Source organism: Nyctibius grandis, chromosome 3, assembly GCF_013368605.1.
Source record: "Nyctibius grandis isolate bNycGra1 chromosome 3, bNycGra1.pri, whole genome shotgun sequence".
In the NCBI taxonomy this organism is placed as follows: Eukaryota; Metazoa; Chordata; class Aves; order Nyctibiiformes; family Nyctibiidae; genus Nyctibius; species Nyctibius grandis.
In genome coordinates this window covers 42,649,546-42,670,002 of record NC_090660.1, presented here as the reverse complement: position 1 = coordinate 42,670,002, position 20,457 = coordinate 42,649,546, and the positions used below count along the sequence as shown (strand labels likewise).

Genomic DNA, 20,457 nt, shown 5'->3' with positions numbered 1-20,457 from the left:
CTCGCCGCCCGGCACCTCCTCCCTCTCACGGCGGCCGAGGGGCGGTGGCGGCGGCGGGGCCGAACAGGGCGACCGGGGCCTGGGCCTGGCCCGGGCGGGAGTGGGGCGCGGCTCCGGGCCGCCTCTGGGGGAACGGGGGCCCGCGGCTGCGAGTCCCGCCCGTCATCGCGGCGCGCCGGCGGGGCGGGGCGGGGCTGGGCTGGGCTGGGCTGGGCGGGCAGCATGGCGGCGGGCGGCGCGGAGCGGTACTTTACCCGCTGGTACAAGCCAGGTACCGCCGGGCGGGCGGGGGCCGGGGCCGGGGTGGCAGCGGCGGGGCGGTCACTGGTGTTTGTGCCCCGTTGCAGACGTGAAGGGGCGGCCGTGCGAGGACTTCTGCGTGCTGCAGCACTCCAACAGGCGAGTGGCGCGGCCGGGGGCGCTGGGGGTGCCGGGGGGCTGCCTCCGGCCTCTCCCGAGGACGGGTGCCTGCGGCCCGCCCGGAGCCGCTGGGCTGGGGCTCTGGGGAAGCCTCCGGCTTACTTTAGAGAAGGAACCGGCCTTGCTTTCCGGCAGGACACGGGGACACCCCACCACCCCGCCTCCCACTTAGGGCCGTGCAGGCGGCGTGCCGAGGGGCTGAGGCCGAGCAACCCTTCACCCCGCCCGCCGCTGCCTTCTCCTTGCGCTGGGAGGGGAGCAGCGATGGCTGCAGCTTGCGTGTAGCTGGGGTATTAAACCAAGAGGCACCACTCCTGCAGAAACGCCTTGAGTGGGACAGGTGGCAAATACCGGGTGAGCCTGGATTTTTCTAGAAGCTGGGAGGACGGGAGAGTGGCAGAAATCTTCGGCTTCCTCTGCTCTTCTTTAACTACTACTCGAGTAAGATCAGTGGAGCTTGAACTCCTTACCCCCCTTACTGCTCAACAGATTTTAAAAGGACCCTTCAGTGTGTGCAGTGCTGCGTCATGTCCCTGCGTCATCTCCAGTAGCAAAGAGCAACCTTTCAAAAGGCTTTTCCGTAATTACATTTAGAAGTAGTCTGTTTAGCTTCATTTCTAGGAAATTAATTGGCTCGATTTGAACAAACATTTAGCTTTTTCTATATGCAACTCAGGTGCTTTTAATTGTACTTTTGTGTACTACAGTGAATACAAGCTAGGAAATGAAATATAATACATTACATTGCTTCTACTTTGCTATAGCTGGAGATCCAGTCATTTGGAATAAAACAACCCTGTACCTGGTTTGGGCTCTAATAAATAACAAACCTTAACCTTCCCCAGCTCCTTCCTGAGTACCTGGGAACAACAGGTGTGACAGCAACAGCAAGAAAGGACACCCTAAATACTAAATATGTAGTTATTAGTCTCAGTTGTCTAATACAAACAACAGTCCAAATCCTGTTGATATCCAGGAAAGGAAATACAAACACTTGTTCAAACGCCTATAAAGATTATTTTGCTGGTTTGAATTCTGAAATATCAGGGCCCTTGGCTTCTACCGCAGCTTAGCCAAATAAAAAGTATTCTACCATTATTATGTGTGGGGCTGTGGCTCAGTTTGGTACTTCTAAGCAGTGTAAAATTCTCTGTTGATTTTTTGTTTTGTCAGGTCTCAGCTCTGATAGATGACAGGGCAAATAGATGATTTTTCATCTTCCCCTTAGAAAGAGGCAGGGGTCAAGAGGAGGTGGCTTTTCTGGTCCCTTTCTTTGAGCTGCTGGGGCGTGCTGAAGGCACGCACCCGGGTCCAGCTCCCTCTTGTGGGGAGCTAAGAGATGTGACAGTGGCAGGAGATGGATGCAGCATCCCCAGGGAAGGCTCTGGTTCAGTGCCATGGTTTTCTCTACAGTTACTGTTCTGTTAATTCTGGTCGTTGCTCTACTGTTTAAACTTTTCTTAAACAGAAGGATAGCTTTATCTCTGTCCCTTTGCTGGCAAGTTCTGGGCTCTCCGTGTTTGTGCATTAAGCACGGTTCTAACCCAGGGATGAAGGTAGGCCTAGTCTCTAGAGGCTGGGCTTGTCTCAAACTCTCCAGTTTCGTGGCAAGATATAACTCTCCTTTAGAAAAAGGTAAAATGCAAGCAGCAGGTTAACTAAAACCCAGATCACCAACGGTCTTTAGCTGGTCTGAGAAACCTTGCCTTATGTTACATTTTCCTACAAAAGCACATACTGTGCTTTACTTGGTCGTCTTAAGCAAATATCTACTTCGGCTATCACAAGACAAGTGAACCAAGTATGCTCACATGGGGTACAACAACAGATAGAAGAGCTCTAGCTTATTTAAAAGCTGTGGTTCTGTTTAAGTGTACTGCTTTTGATGATCCAGTCTAGTATCTCAAAATAAAGCACCTTCTGTGGGGGTTGCTTTAGGTCAGAATGCAATTTTCATTCGGTTTGGTACAGCAGATGTCAAGTAAGATGCCCTGAAGAAAGTGAGTCCAATTTGCTCCTGTATATGACATTTTTGTAAGTAACTGGGAAACTAAAACTTGTCTCTGATCAACAGCCAACAATTATCGTCCCTTTTTCTTCATTAGCTCAGGTGAATTGTGTTCTAGGTTACCCTACTCAACACCCATGCTGTCACACAGACCTGTCTATCCTTGCTTCCTCCCTGGGCCTGGTAGGTGCCCATCCTGTGACTCCCGTTGAACTAGCAATCAGGTTAACTTTCCTGCTAAACCATAGTGGGAGAGAAGACTGTGCTTACAGAATGAAAGTAAAGAACAGCTTTGACAGCACTGCAAGCCTTGCTAGCATCTTAGACTAGAAGCCCAAATGAAGTAGTCAGTATCTGTTTTAAATCCTACCAGTATAGGCAGAGAAGGCTGCGGAGCTGGCTTAAGAGCACGTAAGAGCACGGCTTCTCACAACTACAGCGTAATAATTGTATCTCTTGTTGCAGAATCTGTGTCATCACCTTGGCGGAAGCCCATCCTCTTCTACAAAATGGAAAAACAATTACAAGCATTAATTACCAAATCAGCGCCAACTGTAGCAGACTCCAGAATAAGGTCTCTGGAAAGTCAAAAAGGGTATGACTTTTTGGTTTGATTAGTTTTCATCTATCACAGTGCCTGAGACTTTCTGTCCTTTCTAGGATAGAAACTTGCCAAGTTATCTTTGCATTTCATTTTAAAACAGCCCCTCCGCAGTTAAAGAATTTAAACTTTTCCTCAAGAGGTGCCTGTCTAACTGTCCCAGCTGAGCTCTCACAGTGCTCCTACAGCACCAGTGGTTTCCAGTGTTGTAGTAGTTTTTTCATAGTATATAGAGGGACTTAAACATGCCTTCACAAATAAAAATTTGCTTCCACCTAAATGCCAAGCATTTGGAGACTACTGTTTGTCAAACAGACCTGGATAGCAGATGGGCTAGTTCAGTGTGTTTCATGGTGGGCTTTCAAATATGTATAGTTTGACCTGTTATATTAAGTCAGCTGTGCTGTTTTTCTCCTCTCTTTGCTGATTTTAATCTCATTAAACTACAAGAAACTTAATTATGACTAAATGTGTAAGCTCTTACAAGCTGCTAATCTATTTGTGCACATAACTACATTGTCATATTCCCTTCCATAGGGAAGCACAGCTATAGAACTTGCAAATGACCTGTTAACTATCACACTTCCTTGCTTTGTTCTGAAGCTTACAAACTTCTTCTGTTGCCGATGGTAATACTTTCTAAAGCCCTGTGTAATTGAAAGTGTGTATATATATGTGTGTGTATATATATTTTTTTCCTTTTTTTTTTTTTTTCCCCTCCACATGCAGGGAGCTCAGTTTTTAACAGAACTTGCCCCTCTGTGCAGGATATCTTCATCAGATGGAGAGGAATACACCATTTATAGGTAAGGTTTTTCCCTTTTTCTTCTTACCTTGACATACCATGCACTTTTACTGAAACTTTACACTTTTGCAGTTGTATACGAGGGCGACTGATAGAAGTGAATGAAAACATTCTTCGCAATCCAGCTATTCTGCAAGAAAAGGTAAGAAACTTTCTCGCTTTTTATTTTCTAACTTTTATTCCACTACTAACTTCAGTCTTGCTTTTTAGCCATCAACTGAGGGATACATTGCAGTGGTTCTACCCAAATTTGAAGAAAGCAAGAGCGTAACTCAAGGACTTCTGACGCAGAAGGAGTACGAGGAAGTTTTGTTGAAACGTCTTAACTCTTCTTCATGAAATTAATTATACAGCTATCAATTCATCTGTATTTGATACTAAATAAGCTACTTTTATTGTACACTGTAACTTTCATGGTATTGAAAGGCCTAGTGTATGTTTTTAAAAGTGAAACTTAAACAATTAATTCATACAAGAATAAAACAGTTCAAATAGTTTGTATATTAAAATCTGGTCTCTCTTTTTCTCTCAATTCTAGCACTACAAGTTTTTAAATAAGCACAGAATGATATGTTGGAGAGTATTTATGTTCCACAGGCAGCTTTGCTTCTGCTTAGTGCAAGTATTACACATACAGAAAAATCATATGATTTAGCTATCACTTAATTTATCTAAACTAATACAATATGGAGTTTGACAAAGGTGAATTGAAAATAAAAATGCAACAGAAGTCTATGTACAAAGAGCAGATAAACTTCAAAATATGTATTTCACACCAGGTTATATTCTTATGGCATCCTGAAGCCAAACAATGCCCTTTGTACACAAGTTTGTCACAATCAGTTATCTAATTTCTTAAATTTTAAATGGTATAAGGTAAAGTCGACATAATACTTCAGTGGTTCTACATGCAATTGCAAGTTTTGCTGAGTAAGTTTTAATAAAGGAAGGAACAACTGCGATCTACAAAAAAAGATGGTAAAAGAAAAAGGGATTAAGTCAAGAGTATTGATCACTTAGAAATACACTTTTGGAAATATGAATCATGTCAACAAGATTAAAATCCAGTGGTGCAGCTATTGAAGGAGAGGTTTTTTCCTAGGACTACTTCATTGCAGGTATAATTAAAACAACATTTCAGTGCTTTAGGCCACAGCCTTTCAGACTGTATTCCTCATTCTCCTTTATCGAAGACATAGACTGAAATAGGCCAGAGATGAGTTTACAGACTTCCAACAGTAGAGTTACATATAGCATATGCAGCACAAGGTTCTTTTATATAAAATGTCTATTAATTAGCAGCATCTTTGGGTTGAAACATCCACTAAGACATTCATAAGCATGAATTACAAAACCGCTATCAATAATGAGCATAGGAAAGGCATTCACATTATAAAAATACGTAACGATTAGACTAGTTGGTGTTGTAATTGCTAAGTAATGGGACATCTATTAGATGTGACAAAGGTCAACAGTTTTAATTCAAATCAACCTGGTTTGACTTTCCACAAATGAAAGCAATATTGAAAATTCAGCAAGTGTTATTTTCAAATGGGAGTTCTGCATTTCTAAGTGCTATAATTACTTGCTTTCTAAAAATGTCATGTTTGTTACATGATTTTCTAAAGACTTGATGCCAAATGTCTCAGCTCTCCTTTCTGGAGTATGTGCATTTGTACCAGTTTGAGTTCTGTCTTCTCTCCACGGTGGAGCAGGTTTAAGATAGCCATTTCCTGCTTTGTTCTGTGTATATATTAAAAAAAGAAAGAGACTTCTTAAAAATAAACAAAAAAAAGCGCCCAAAACAAACAAACAACCCCCCCCCCAACCCTTTAAAATACTGCAGATGAGCCACGTACTCACCTTTCTCAGTAATTTCCAGCAAAGGGGAAGAAGTTGGCATAACAGAGTCATCACATTCCTTGTTTTCAGAATGCATGCATCAACCTAAATGAGGCAATTAGAGTAAGACCACTGATTACTTTCATCAGGCTCTTGTTTAATGCATGAGATGATAATCTATTTCACGCTTCAATAGGTAATATTTTTTCCTTCGTAAATCCCTTCTAATCAAAAGGTTTTGCCTAGCTTTTTTGAATTTCTCTATATAGTACGTGTAAAGCAACAGCATCCCTCCTGTTAACCCAAGACTTGAGCTAGGAAGCAGAAGGGAATGACACACATCCCAGGAGAAGGAACTAATATTAATACAATATTAAACAGTAATGTAAGTGTCTTGGAAAGGAGCTTTTACCATCTAAGTGTGATTCATCACAATTCTTCATGTTTTTCCTTTTGTTTTATGTCCCGTCACCATGATTTAGAAAGCCATGTAAGCCTTACCTTGATATGAGTTAGTTACACTAGAAGTTAGATAAAGCATTTGAGTTTATGCCTCAAGTCTAACACTCAGCACAGGTCACAACTCTGGGCCCTCAAAAAACATTAGTTTGTCAGCCTTTTATCACTACGTAGCAATAGCTCACTCTGTATAAACAGACTGGAGTTCCCATGTAGTTTAGCTAGAGACTGTAAAACAAACCAAGCAGTAGCCCTGAGGTGCTCAGTTTGGTTTTGAGTGGCTTGGATCCTCTAGCCAGTTTCATATACGTACTTGCTTATAATAAATAAGAATAATATCAGAATAAATTCTGGGCAGTCTAGGGTAGACTCTACCGACTGAAAAGCAAGCATGTATTTCAGTGATAGAGCCTTTGGGGTTTGAAATCTGTTGTGTTTATGTTAAGCATCAATACAACAGAATAATTATTACAGTGGTGGAAATACAAATTACCTTCATTAATATTTTGATCACTGAAGTCCCTTCTTAGTGAGGTATACTTAATTACAGTTCATATTTCTCTGAATTAAGTTCTAGTGGATTACAGTACGATTACTGTAACCTAGTGGATTACAGTATTATTATATACAGTATTACTCTATCTTGTATTATTCAGCTGAAAATTCTCAGTTGCAGCATGATAAAATTCCAGTACCTCTCTTTATCTAGTGGGAAAGTTGAGGGAGATGTTGACAGAAGTTCTTTAAAAAAAGTTCTTGTCAGTAAAAAGCAATATAAAGTAGTGGAAGTCTATGAACACCTTTCCACTTTTTTTTTTTTTTTTTTAAAGAGCAGTTCAGGAACATCATTGTCTTGGGAAACATTTTTGTAAACTCTTCCACTAACAGTGAAATCCAAAACCCAAATGATAATTTCAATATTTTTAGTAATAGGAAGGAAAAAGATCCTACTACTTATTTTACTGATTCTTAAGACTCTAAAGCTGGTAAGCTAGGGGTAGGGAAACTGTTCCTTAAAACATGAGTATCAATGATATGTCTGTGGCCGCTGGGTCAGTTATACAAAACTCTTGATTTCCATGCTCCCTAAAGAAAACATTTATTTAAGCTTGGACAGTAATACTGTCCCAGCCACTGGCAGTCTTCCATGTATGCTGAGTGCCAGCATACCATATTTTGCCTCCTATCAAACTCTCAGCACGAATGAGGGGGTCAGGTCAGGCTAAACTTCACTGAAGCCCTTCTCTGGTAGTGGGGGAAAAAAAAAAAAAGGCAAAAAAAAAAGCAAAAAAAACCCAGTAGCACCCATGCTGAAGAAAATCCCCTCCTGAGACAAGATAGTATGGTAAATGGCTTTGATTACAGTTACCAGTGAGGGATGTCCCAACAGACAAAACATTTTCAGCAAGAGGAACAGTTCTTATTTTTCTTTCTCTCTACTTCACACATCAGCTTCTCAGAACATGTTCAGTGCAAAACAGTACTTCAAGTTGAAGTAAAATCCTCTTCTACATAAGTAATGATGACATATTGCATAGCAGAAAAATGCTTGCACAACAGCATAAAATTTTGTACTTATTAATTTTTATGGTCCTCTGTCAATCCAAGAAGTTCAGCTATCATGAACTGTTTAATATTTTAACAGGAGCATAAATTAGTAAGTTACTGTATTTCAAAACAAGCTAGGTCTTACTTTCAGGTACATATATAATTTTTACCTTACCTTTGTAAATGTAGCACTTTTACCCTGAACAGAAGCTTTAGCTGTTATCTGGAGCTGCTTGCACATAGAGATCAGTTTTTCAGCCTCCAAGAGAAGCAAAGGTTTGTCATCAACCTGTAGCTGAAATGTGTTTCAGGAAGACAAAACCACTCTGTGTTAAAGACTCCAATATTAAGTTAATGGAGAAGATAACACAACCAGCTTTTAAGCTGTTATCACTAGTGTCACAAGCTGAATGGCTGTTTTAGAAGTCATACATCACCTGATCAGAAAAGGCATGAAGAGCTGAAGCAAGCTTTATGCCCTCTGTAGCAAAAATCTGAAAGGGGGAGAAAGCAAGTAACAAAATGAACCACAATGAAAGATAAGGCTCTTTTTCCTTGTTGTTTTAATAAATAGTGTGCTATAAAGTAAAAAGGTAGCAGGAAATATTTGTGATAGTTGTATACATTTATAATTAAACAAGTCAGCAGTTTGCAGTGAATTCGGAAATAACAAGCTACACTACAAATGCCCATTCTCCCAGACAAGCAAAGTTTAAAGGCTTTCCCTTTACATATAAAAAACCCCTGACTTCCCATTATATATTTTGCACTGTAGCAGCTCACAAGAGTTTTGTGGGTAGATGACACATGCCACGTTCATTTATTGTCCTGACAAAGGTAACCAGTCTCCTGTTAAACACAGGCATGGATCTGGGAAATACCACATCACATTCCTTCATTTGGCCCCTGGTCTTTCATTTGTATTATTCAAATTTTTACATCTTCTTTCTTTCCCGTGAAAATACTGCTGCTCAGACTAGGATGGAGTATCCATTAACACTATTGGGAATGACCTAAGTGACACAATGAATACTACCAATTCATTGAAGGCCGCTGTATTTGCCATAATGCCAGTTTGCCATTCCTACTCCTGACTGGAATCTGTCAGTTTAATGAATGCTGTCTTAAGTTACTGCTGTAACACCGAAATGTCAGCTTTCAGAAAGTACGTACCAGAGTTAGGCTGCTTAAAAACTACAGTTGCCTGTCAATTCATGGTACACTGTACTTATGTGTAAGGAATCAAAGAGTTAAGTTCCAATTTGTTCTTCACTCAGAGTGCCTAACTCCTGTTTTGTTAAAAATATATTACCTCTGCTTGATGAAATAAATCTTGAGTAGTTTTCAGAAGTCCTTCTCCTCTGTGGGAAATAATGAAGAACAGAATATATGCCATGTATAGACACAATTTACAATATCTCTCTCTCGCCCCCATTCACACCACTGAACTGTAAAATATCACTCTTTTAGAAGATACTATGCACAACAATAACTTACTCCAGAAACTGCGTTTCAAGATATTATATAAATACCTCAGTGGCTAGAGCACTACTGGGAAATTAGAAATCGTTCAGTTCTCACCAGCTGAACAAGGACAGAAATCCATGTCTCTGACACACTGAGTATTATTGGATTACTAGGTAAGAAAAATCTCAACTCTTATAAAAAAAAAAAAAACCCTAAATTCTTCAAATAAGAAAGCTGACATTGCATGGGCAAGTTTCAAAAGAACACCTTTCAGTACAAAGATCAGCAATCCTAATCTACAGTTATATACCTGTGCTTTAATTCCCTTAATTTTGAAAGTATTTATGAACATGCTGCTTAAAATGTTGTCCATACCCAAGAGATATTTAAATAGCCATTCTGCAACAAAACAGATGTTTAGCACTTAAAAAACTCTAATTTTATTTTTAAACAGATCAGAAATTTACAAGAATTTATAAAGTGTAAGGATAGAAATTAAAGCTCCTTTCTGAATGTGCCCCAATCACTATACTCTGAAAATTAAATTGTCTTATTTCTTATAAACATTGTTAATGCTGTTCTCCCCACCAAAACAGGCTGCTACAGTGTAATTACCTGGTAAATAAATACATGGAGTAGGCCATACTTGACATGCCTTGTCCATGTTGCACGATCTCATTGTCCTGATCCTCCCACTTCTCTGTCTCAGAATCCACATCAGATGTGAGCAGATGCAATTCTAATCCGAGTTTTGCAACTTTCGCTTGTTCCTGTAAATGGTAACCATGTTTATTGCACTTGAAAATACATTCTTCAGAAAAGAGAAAAAAAAATTTTAAAGTTTTTTTACTAAAATGATAGCATCTTACCTCAGTATCTAGTTTGACTGGCTTTAATGCTTTCAGATTTGCATTATGCTTCTGTTCCAAACAAAAAATAACATTTTTAAATAAAAGGAATCAGCAGTAATTTTACTAACAAATCATAAGAGGTGGCTGTATACTCAGAAGTAGACTTTGCAGGAGAGTTCAAGTGGTTCAGACAAACTTCTCAGCAGAAGCTGAGAACCTGTTCTGATCTGGCTGTCCTCCTGAAATGGCATGTGCAAACAGGGTCTGTGCCTAGAGACACCCTAAAGTTTCAAGGAAAAGACCCCTTCCACTGTTCTCAGACTCCACTTCCTCATGCAGTACCATCTCTTCCCCTTACCCTCTAAATCCTCAGTAATAGTTATGTCTAAATAAACAGTCTTTATCAAGTACTACTGCACTGATTTTTCCATCAAAGATGATACTGATGTAAGAAGGACTTGGAAGTTCATTTAGCTAGTAGCAAGCTGGTCTAGGGTACAACCCATGTAAATGCTAGGGTGACCATGTAGCTCATTATTCTGCATCACTTTGTTGAAGTAGCTGGAAACAAATACTGACACTTTGATGTTTTTATGGGTTTCCTTCTCTTAAGTCATGAACTACCTGATACCAGTCTGGCTGCAAACCAAATATTGGCTCTGATTAAACAGTAATTAGTAGTAGTGATGCGAGTGGAGTATCTGATAAGGCAGAGCTTGCCAACTGCGTAACACATACACACAGTAACACATGATTTGTTTCAAATCAATTTGCTCGTAAAGAGCAGCAGTTCCTGGCTTTAACTTCACGTGACAGCGCTGTCACTGTGCAAAGACAGCAAAAACTAACAGACACGGGAGCCACAGTCCACATTCAGAAACCACACTGGCGTGCAGAGGAATGGAAAGTACAAAGTTGGTGTCATAACTCAGAGAGGTGTGAGCCGCTGGAGGAGGCTGGATGGTGACAGTGCAGGACTGAGATCCTCATCTGAGAATCTGAGAAGAGCTGCTATTCATTAGTGGGAGTACTTGGGCAAATTAAGCTCAGTAGGGGAAAAAAAAAGCACTGTTCATTGTGAACAGCATCATAAATGAGCTCCAGGTGCACTCTCCATCTCTCACTTCAAGAGTTTGAGCAAAAATAAAGTACTACTATTGAAGCTCCTACTGCAATTTGCTGCTCAGTTCAGCTTTCATACTATTTCTCTTTTCCCATACCCAAATTTTTAAATATTCTGAATCTTATGTCTACCCAGATTAGACACTGTAATTCTGCCTACTGATCTCATATCACAAGATTCAGCAAAAAGTGTAAGAACTGATAGTCCCAATTGTCATTTAAGTTTGACCATATTGCAATATTAGAGATGCAATTCAAGAAATGCTGGTTTTACGGCAGAGTCTTAAAGGAAGAAAGGAACACAAAGCCAAACTAGATTTGTATGTAAACACAAACTTTGGGCTACAATATTTAAGCAATAAATATTTGGGCAAATATTTAAGCTGCTGAGTGAAGAGTATTCAAGAAAACCATCACTCTCAGGTAAGTTTTTCTGAGCACAAATAACTAAAGAAACCTCAGAAACACAGAATCACAGAATCAACCAGGTTGGAAGAGACCTCAGGGATCATCGAGTCCAACCGCTGCCCCTACATCACCCTGTCAACTAGACCATGGCACTAAGTGTCATGTCCAGTCTTTTCTTAAACACATCCAGAGATGGTGACTCCACCACCTCCCTGGGCAGCCCATTCCAATGTCTAATAACCCTTTCTGTAAAGAAATTCTTCCTGATGTCCAACCTGAACCTCCCCTGGCAAAGCTTGAGGCTGTGCCCTCTTGTCCTATCGCTAGTTGCCCGGGAGAAGAGGCCAACTCCCACTTCACTACAACCTCCCTTCAGGTAGGTGTAGACTGCAATAAGGTCACCTCGGAGCCTCCTCTTCTCCAGGCTAAACAACCCCAGCTCCCTCAGCCGTTCCTCGTAGGTCAGACCCTCCAGACCCTTCACCAGCTTGGTCGCCCTCCTCTGGACTCGCTCCAACACCTCAACATCTTTCTTGAAGTGCGGGGCCCAGAAATGGACACAGTACTCAAGATGCGGCCTCACCAGTGCCGAGCAGAGAGGGACGATCACTTCCCTAGACCGGCTGGCTACACTATTCCTAATAGAGGCCAGGATGCCATTGGCCTTCTTGGGCACACTGCTGGCTCATGTTTAGCCGGCTGTCGATCAGCACCCCCAGGTCTCTTTCCACCGGGCCGCTTTCTAACCACTCTTCCCCCAGCCTGTAGCGCTGCATGGGGTTGTTGTGGCCGAAGTGTAAGACCTGGCACTTGTTCTTGTTGAACCTCATGCCGTTGGTCTCGGCCCATCTATCTAACCTGTCCAAATCCCTCTGAAGGGCCTTCCTACCCTCCAGCAGATCGACACTGCCACCCAGCTTGGTGTCATCTGCAAATTTACTGAGGGTGCACTCAATCCCTACGTCTAGATCATGTTTGTCAGATTTTTAGTTTTCTTTATTCTAGTGTTCACTCACGCTGTTTGAATAGGAGAATTGGTAAAAATCAGATAAGCAGTTACTCTGCTTTTAAAACATGATTTGACACCTAATGCTATAGAGAAAAATACAGCTGTGCATGAAGCACACACATGAATCATCACTACTGCTCTGTCCTCAACTACGGCATGGTCTAGGATGCCACTCATTACCAGCAAACAGCACAGTTACAATTAAACAGGTGTGACAAAATATGTAATCTAATTAAATCGAGAGGAACAGTCTGACTTCTGTGCAGGGACAGCGTGGGCATTAGCCAGGCACAGCAGACCTGTGACGGCAGTAGGGAGAGAAGAGGCAGTACCAAGAGTCGCAGCACTGGGAAGAGAGGCAGTTCCAAAGGTTAGTGCACCAGTTAGGCAAAGAAATTACTCTGTGAACAAACTCTGTTGTCTTATGGACTTAATCTACATTTCCTGTCCACTTTCAAACTGTCTATTCATCACAACTCCCCCAAATCTACGCATCTTACAAAATTCAGAAGAAGGAAGGAATCTTTCAAACCACAACAAAGCTAAATCCTGAGAATAGATTTATTGAAAGTATTTTTAAAAGGCGTCTAAATCAGTAAGTGGGAATCTGAATTCAAACGTCTCTTCTTTAAATTTTGGCTGCAGTCCACAGCTACGTAGCTTAGTGTGACAGACAGAGTTTGTATGCCTTAAACAACTTGTTTGACAACTCTGGCTAGAGGAGGTGATGGGTGCTACAGAGGCCTGGAAGTCTGGAGAGAGATAAGGGCCTTGGGAACAGAACAATGCCTTTGCTGTGCTTTAATTGGTGTGATTTACAACTCTGGCTGAAGGAAGAGATAAGTCCTGCGGAGGCCGGATGGTATCTTTTCCTTGGGGCCAGCCTACATGTGCAACAACTTTGCAACATGAAGGCATCAACCACGCTTGTGCAGGAGCAGGGTCATAGGGCGGACACCACAACTAGGGGGGGATCGCAACCACCAGACACCCCTTGGGGGACCCCCGACTCATTTCGAGAACAATCTAAGACTACAAATGCGCAGGCGTCCCAATTAGCACGAGAGCGAGCAGAGGGGGGGACACTGGGGCTGACAAAGGCACGCCAAGGCGAACACGGCACTGCACCAACATTGATCCCTCCACACCATTCCAATCTGGGCCACCCACGCTGCTGGGGACCCCAGCCTCGGCCCCAAATTCACAGTAGGTTTAGGGTTAGGGTTGGGGTTCAGAGAGCCACAAAGCCTACAGCTCCAGGAACACTGGGGCTGGCAAAGGCATGCCAAGGGGAGCACAGCACTGCACCAACATTGATCCCTCCACACCTTTCCTATCTGGGCCACCCATGCTGCTCGGGACCCTACTCTCAGCCCACGCTCCTATTAGGGTTAGGGTTCAGAGAGCCACAAAGCCTACAGCCCTCTCCTATCTCGCATGCAAATGACCTAAAGTAGTTAGAACTTCTCACTTGGGATGCTGGCATGCACTCCCACCTGCCACCTGAGGACCGATCCTGCAAGTGATTTACCTGAGGAGCACCTCTGCAAGCAATTTACCAACTCTACAAACAACTTACATCGCTGGTCCAAGGGTGGCGATCTCTCTTTTCCTCTCTCTCATAGTCTCAATCCTCTTTCTCTTTTTCCTTTTCTCTCTTTTCTCAATGCCTTTAGAAACCTGAGACACTTATGACCATGCCACTTTCCCTGTATTAATAAATCGTTCTTAATTTCATACCAGTTATTTGATGTCATTTCACCTTAATTTATTCCAAAGGATTTATGAACTAGTTGCGACCAGGTCGTAACAGCTTAGTCAAACTGTCGAGGAATAAAAACCCTATCAAAAGTCACTGAACCAATCTATTTTCCAGTCTCACTATTTAGTTCTGTAACAGTGAAATGCACCCATGCTCACTCAGCCTGACATTATATTCTATTTACATCTGCAGATTGGATTTATAATGTACGACCTTTTCTCTTTTCATTAAGGGTCAGAAGTAGCATATTGTGTTTGAAGTCACAGAACTGCACAACAGGAGACAGGGGATCACTTCACACCCAAATTCCTCAACACTACAGGTTAAGTAAAGAAAGCAAGGAGAGAAAGAAACAAGCCAGAGCATACTGTACCTTCTGAGATCATTCTTCCCCTCTTTCCTACCCGTGAAAACATTCAGTATGTAGCAAGTGAATCAAATGACTGATTACATGGTAGTAACAAGGTTTAGGAGGTTTCCTAACAAACAGATGGTCTCAGAAACAATGTAATATCAATTATAATCAGCTAAGGATATTAATTACCTCACAACTAAAGCTGGACATTTGGTGTAGCTTTTTTCTCTGCATTAAAAACACTTAAGATCAATGAAGGAAACAAGAACCCATTATTTGAAGAGCCTCGAACAGGCTCGAACATGTCCATTTGTTCCAAATAGATCAACTCAGGCAACAACATAAAAAAACAAAACATAAAAAAAAAAAAAAATCAGATTACCAAGACTTATTTTCAGTATGTTACAGCATATTCTTACTGTTTTAATAGTAACAATGCAATTTTTATCATATAGTGTGACAGTCAAGTATGTGGTAAAAAAAGTCACATTAATGAACAAGAATTAAAGCTCACATACAAAGTGATTAAAGCATATTATGTAACTGTAGTTACCCTAGTTTTCAGAATGTTTGTTATTCATTTAGTAAATTGATAAAGTTTGATATTTTACTGTCAGCCATCTAGTCAGGATGCATGTTACTAAGATATTGCTATGTCCTCATCAAGGTGTAACATGGACGAAGTCAGTTAGTTCACAGCAGATATAAAGTAAATACAACAACCCCAAAAGCAACTTACCCCTGGTCTGGGCAGTGATAGGTAGACACGCTTCTCTCCTATGAAGAACACACACATTTACACCAAAATTTGTATGCAGATTTTAATCAATAGGATCACATGCCTTACTTCATCCTTCCTTAAGTTGCAGTACTATAAAAGCAAGTTACTTACCTGTAATTCCTCCTCTTTGAATATTGCAGAGGATTGCCTCTGTGTCTCGTGCTTCCAGAGAGACAAGCCAAGAACTCTGTACTGTTCACATTTTAGCTCTCAGCAACTGGCAGTTAAGAAAGCTCCTCTTGAACAGTTTCCCTCAGTAAGTTTTCTAGTCCCCTGCATGCAATCCCCGAGTGAGTAAAGCAGCTCTCCAAGGACTGAGTAGTTATTCCTACGTGCACTCATTTTGTTGCAAAGTACAGAACATACAATGGTAGTTCCACGTAAGGCTTTTCTTGGCATGGGTTGGGTGGTATAAAATGTGGAGTCAGCAATGCCACTAGTGAGAAATACCTAGGCAGGCTTTTCCAAGTAATGCAAATAAATCCCTCATGTTTTACTATACTATACGTATCCCATATGCACTGTATTTTATAAAGAAAAAAAGTTCTATAGAATTTACACACTTACTGAATTATTTCTTATATCCCCACAAGCCTCAGATATTCCAAGTCTGAGCAAAACAAATGGCAGAAAAAAAAAAATCCTTTTAAGTGTTACCTGAAAGTGGGTAAGAAGAGTTTATCAGCAAGAGGAAACAGTGCCTCGGCTAACAGCCTAGGATTAGAGCTCCAGTTACCAGAAGACTTAATTTTATCTATGAAGACTTACATTTATTACAATAGATTCAGGAGAGGAAAGTCTGCTAAATAAAATTAAAATAAAATAAAAAAATTAAGAGCTAGTGAAAAACAGAATTTACCTGAAGAAACAAAGGTCTACTATAATGGATATTGGTACCAGGTTTGCACAGAGATGATGCATCTGGACAAAGGACAAGCAACAAACCCCCCTACAATTACTATTTCCTCCTCCTGTATCAGCTCCCAGAGAAATCCCATTCTGAATCCTCAGAAGACAGCTCTCCTGTGCATTCATGATTTTTTGAAAGTATGCTCTTTGTCTCCTCACACCCCAGAAAGATCATGAGCTCCACATCCAGGCAACTGACCCCTAAACCCCAAATTTCAGTCAGTTGACAAGTGTCCCTCAACCTTCTTGATAAATATGAAAGATGGAATTCTTCCTTTCTAACATCACCTCTTCCTTCCCCTACCCAGTTTTGTAAAAGATGAAATGAGCCATCACGGCACGAGCTGCGTAACTATTTTCTTCAGTAGGCAGTTATTCAGATACTAATTGCCCAAACATGCATGCAAGCAAGATTTCTCACTAAAGACTGATATAAATTATGAGAAGTGATTTACAACAACCTGTGTATCAAAACATCAGCTAAAAGGCATGTAAGAAAGCATGTAAGACGTACCAAGAACAAAAGCTAACTTGTGAGTTTAAAATGCTGTAACACAGAAGATCCCCTTGGTGCTATGTAAAAACCTGTTGTACCGTGTTAAAAAAAAAAGTTCAAACACAGAAAGCTTTGATGTAACAAATGGAATACAAATGTACACTGAGAGGACGTACTACTCACACACACAAGGTGGGCGTTCAGAATTATGGAAACCAAATGGGAAGAGATGGTAATAAATAATAAAAATAAATAATAAAAAAATAATAATAAAATTATAATAAAATAAATAATAAAAAAAAATAATAAAAAATATTTGTTTTTGCTCTTCAAGCAATTCCCATTATTTGGCTTGGCAAGGTTTAGTTGCTCACCATATTCAGAAAGAGGAAGGATCACACTATTCATTTCTTGGAACACTTGGAACAAAACAAACCAATCCCCTGCCCCCAAAAACCCACCTCACTGGACCCACAGATACCAGACCTTCCAAAAGCGCCGATCAACTCAGAACAGAGATCATCCTACTTAATCAGAAAATACTTAATGACATCAATATAATCACAGAATTTATATTTGATTCCATTAACAGAATACACATATTTTTTCAATTATTTAATTTTCTTCGTTTGCAAGTCAGATCTTGGCTATAATAGCAAAAGACTTTTCACCATATTACGATCTTTTTATTTGTTCGAGTCTGCCTTTGTTTTTCCTCATGTGTTTTCTCTAACGTTGTTTTTCCTTTTTTTTCATTTAGAATTAATTTTTATTATTTCATCCTCTTTGTCTTCCAATTTTCTGCTTTCTAGTAGTTCCAGCCATGTTTTTCCCTCTGAAATGTCTCTATTTCAACTTCTAAATCCTGCTTTTGATCTCACTTCTCATCTAAGAGTAGGATGGCTGCATCCTTGCTTCATCCTTCTTTCTAGAACTCTAATTTCTATATTCTGAATACTGATCTGTATCCCCTATTCATCAGCTATGGCCCTCTCAAATCCTCATGGTCATTTAACTCCTCTCAAATCAAAAGAGGAGGGCAGAAAAGGAAGTTTCTTCATAAATCATTCTCTCACTTCTGAACAAGTTATAAGGGAGCAATCAGGGGTTTATTCACATTCTTCCTCAACTTGCTGAAAGCAAAAAGTTAGGAGAAAAAGAGATTGGCTGACCCCCAAGAGATTGGATCAATGGAAGGTACTTTCATTAGGTGATTCATCTCAAAATGCAAGAACCTCAAAGTTACATATCTAACCTAAACAAGTAATTCTCAGCTCTCTGCAGAGCCAGTGGAGAGCAAACCCATCCCTCTACCAGCTGAACCAAACCTCCCAGCTGACAGGAGCCACCCTCTAGATACCAGACACCCTCCTCAGCCCAGACCAGCCACGCAACGTTTCAAACACCAACACGGTGCAGAAAGGGCCTCCTCACCGTTGGATTAAAAAGTGTTTTAGGATTAAGCAAAAGAAGTCCAACTCTACCCCACCGTAAGTTCTGCATAGCACCGAGACATTTTCGAAATATATGTGAGGGTTACCGGGCTGTGGTGTGCTCACCAACCTCCCCCACCCCTACATACATGTGCACCCCCCTCCCAAAAATGAGACCACTTCAATTTGGGCATGATCTAGTGTGATTACGTTAGAATGGAGTAAAATATTGCTTCATTTCCAAGTGGAATATGGCTCTCTATCCATGTGAGTTTTGAACCTAAGTATAAGGAACACCTACTTTGCTGATATGAATGAAACACTGGATAAGGAGTTATGCAATTGCTTGTAAAAATAAAGAAATCAGTATAAACAATGTGAATCCAATGTAATCAGAAAAATGCTTCTTTTATTTGATGTGTCCAGCACATTTAGTCACCGTTCAATCTTTGCCTCTTAAGCTGTATTCTGAACTCTCTAACAAAGCCAAACATTTAAACTGGTAGTACAAAAATACAAGTTTTTAAACTGAGGAGAAAGAAAAAAAATATATACCTTCTTACTGTAATTCTATCTTTTGTTACACATGATCACAATTCTACTAGGAATAAAGCACTTGTTACATTTTAGTCTGTAAAATAAAGACACTTTTACCAACCTCAACATTAAGACAAGTATCATGAGTTACGAGAAGAATAAAAGCAGTTGTCAGCCGTGTTTTCTAGGAGAAAAAACTGTTGAAAGTGGCAAAGTAACATTAGGGTATTTTCTGGAAGCAAAAAGGTGGGGATATTTGGGTGAGATTTCCCCCCCCTCCTTTTTTTTTTTTTTTTTTACAAGAGTCACTCTGAAGTCCAACAAGAGAAAACAAGCAAAAAAAAAAAAAAGATTAGCTCACAATACAGAGGAAAACTTTGTAGAAGATGGGTGGATATAGGAGACCAAATTATTTCTGAGGAGATAACTGACAGTTAATATGAAACAATCTAGATTCAGAAAGAGACCCCTTACTAGGCTGGGCCACAAGACAAGGAAAACAGAGACATGATTTCTTAAGCATCGTTTTGGCCATACAAGACCTAATGCACCCAAGGCCATAGGAAGAATACAAGCTACACTTACTATCTTACCAACAGTGGTATCAGAACACTTTATGCTACAGGAAAGACTGAGGAAACAAGAGACATACAAGAACAGACTCATCTGGCTATGCCAAACAGGAGGAGATAGTCTTCACTGCACCACGCTATGGCCTCTAACATGCTCAGCAACATCAACCCATTCTCTTCTCTCTCCTTCAAGCAATGACATTGGGTTGCCTTGTGAAACGATGCTTTAAAGAAACTGGAAAGTACCATTTGTGGAAAATATCTGTTATCTGCTGTCAACAGCCACAAGAGAGAAGTTACTATTTACAGGAGAGGCTGGGAATCTGCCCTAACACTTCAAGAATATATTTGTTTGGAGAGCCAAGTATATGCTTTGCTGTGGCTCCATGATTCTCATCCTATTATTTTAAAATACAGTAACATATATATGTATACACATACATGCACACTTATATAAAAATATATAAAAACATTATCATCATTGAACCCTGCTAGACCGTTGTATGAATATGAAAAAAAATCAGATAACTGCATGATCAGCCCTGCAAATTCCAAATTTATTGTAACACATTAATATTAGAGTAATACCATGTTTTAAGTTGCATTATATAAAATTTAACAGTATGTTTAAAGAAAGCCAGTATGCCCTTGGCTCCCAAAACAAACAAAAAACCCACTAGAAGTTAAAAGGCCCACAAACAGGATCTCTGATTGCTACACATCTTTATATGGCATTCCAGACTAAGGTGGAAGAACAAGTAGGAAAACAATCCTGTATTTCTCAAACACCTAATTCCCAATAACCTGCGCTACACACAATTATTGTAAACCCACTCAGAATTTCAATATATGTTTTCCTTTTACAAGTCTTCAGGCTCAGAAACACATTCACCTAGCAACCAGCCAGAACAATTTAAGATATTACTGCCCTGTATTTGGTTGTTTACTGTCCTCACAACAAAGCTGGCAGACAAGAACAGCTTACAGAAAAACCTGATCAAGTACAGAAAATTAAACCGGCAAAATAAACTCTAAAAATGAAAAAAACATCTCATGTTAACAGCAAGATGAA

At 40.4% G+C, this 20,457-nt stretch overlaps 2 protein-coding genes across 3 annotated transcripts in view; one reads left to right on the top strand and one right to left on the bottom strand.

Annotated features, from left to right (window-relative positions):
* The first annotated feature begins 210 nt into the window (after positions 1 to 210).
* Positions 211 to 4,328, top strand: ABITRAM (actin binding transcription modulator). Of its 2 annotated transcripts, none has more exons than XM_068396540.1 (6): positions 211 to 271; positions 348 to 399; positions 2,894 to 3,023; positions 3,759 to 3,835; positions 3,907 to 3,976; positions 4,045 to 4,328. In XM_068396540.1, the coding sequence occupies exons 1-6, from the start codon at positions 223 to 225 to the stop codon at positions 4,171 to 4,173; spliced, it is 507 nt and encodes a 168-aa protein (XP_068252641.1). In that variant the 5' UTR covers positions 211 to 222; the 3' UTR covers positions 4,174 to 4,328. The 2 variants fall into 2 exon arrangements, with proteins under 2 accessions (XP_068252641.1, XP_068252642.1); XM_068396541.1 differs by having other exon boundaries at positions 4,032 to 4,137.
* The window catches only part of CTNNAL1 (catenin alpha like 1), a 59,659-nt gene continuing 43,333 nt past the window's right edge, over positions 4,132 to 20,457 (bottom strand). Inside the window, exons 12-19 of the mRNA XM_068396539.1 lie at positions 15,397 to 15,434; positions 10,020 to 10,070; positions 9,766 to 9,920; positions 8,996 to 9,044; positions 8,121 to 8,177; positions 7,859 to 7,978; positions 5,698 to 5,781; positions 4,132 to 5,577 (exon numbers count right to left, since the gene is read on the bottom strand). Of these exons, the coding sequence (XP_068252640.1) occupies positions 5,416 to 5,577; positions 5,698 to 5,781; positions 7,859 to 7,978; positions 8,121 to 8,177; positions 8,996 to 9,044; positions 9,766 to 9,920; positions 10,020 to 10,070; positions 15,397 to 15,434 (716 nt within the window). The 3' untranslated portion in view covers positions 4,132 to 5,415. The remainder of the gene's footprint in view (positions 5,578 to 5,697; positions 5,782 to 7,858; positions 7,979 to 8,120; positions 8,178 to 8,995; positions 9,045 to 9,765; positions 9,921 to 10,019; positions 10,071 to 15,396; positions 15,435 to 20,457) is intronic.

Bases quoted from the DNA above. Each gene is read 5' to 3' on its own strand.
- ABITRAM (XM_068396540.1), top strand. From the start codon at position 223: ATGGCGGCGGGCGGCGCGGAGCGGTACTTTACCCGCTGGTACAAGCCA. The intron at 400-2,893 runs GCGAGTGGCGCG...CTCTTGTTGCAG, and splicing joins GTGCTGCAGCACTCCAACAG to AATCTGTGTCATCACCTTGG. The intron at 3,836-3,906 runs GTAAGGTTTTTC...ACACTTTTGCAG, and splicing joins GAGGAATACACCATTTATAG to TTGTATACGAGGGCGACTGA.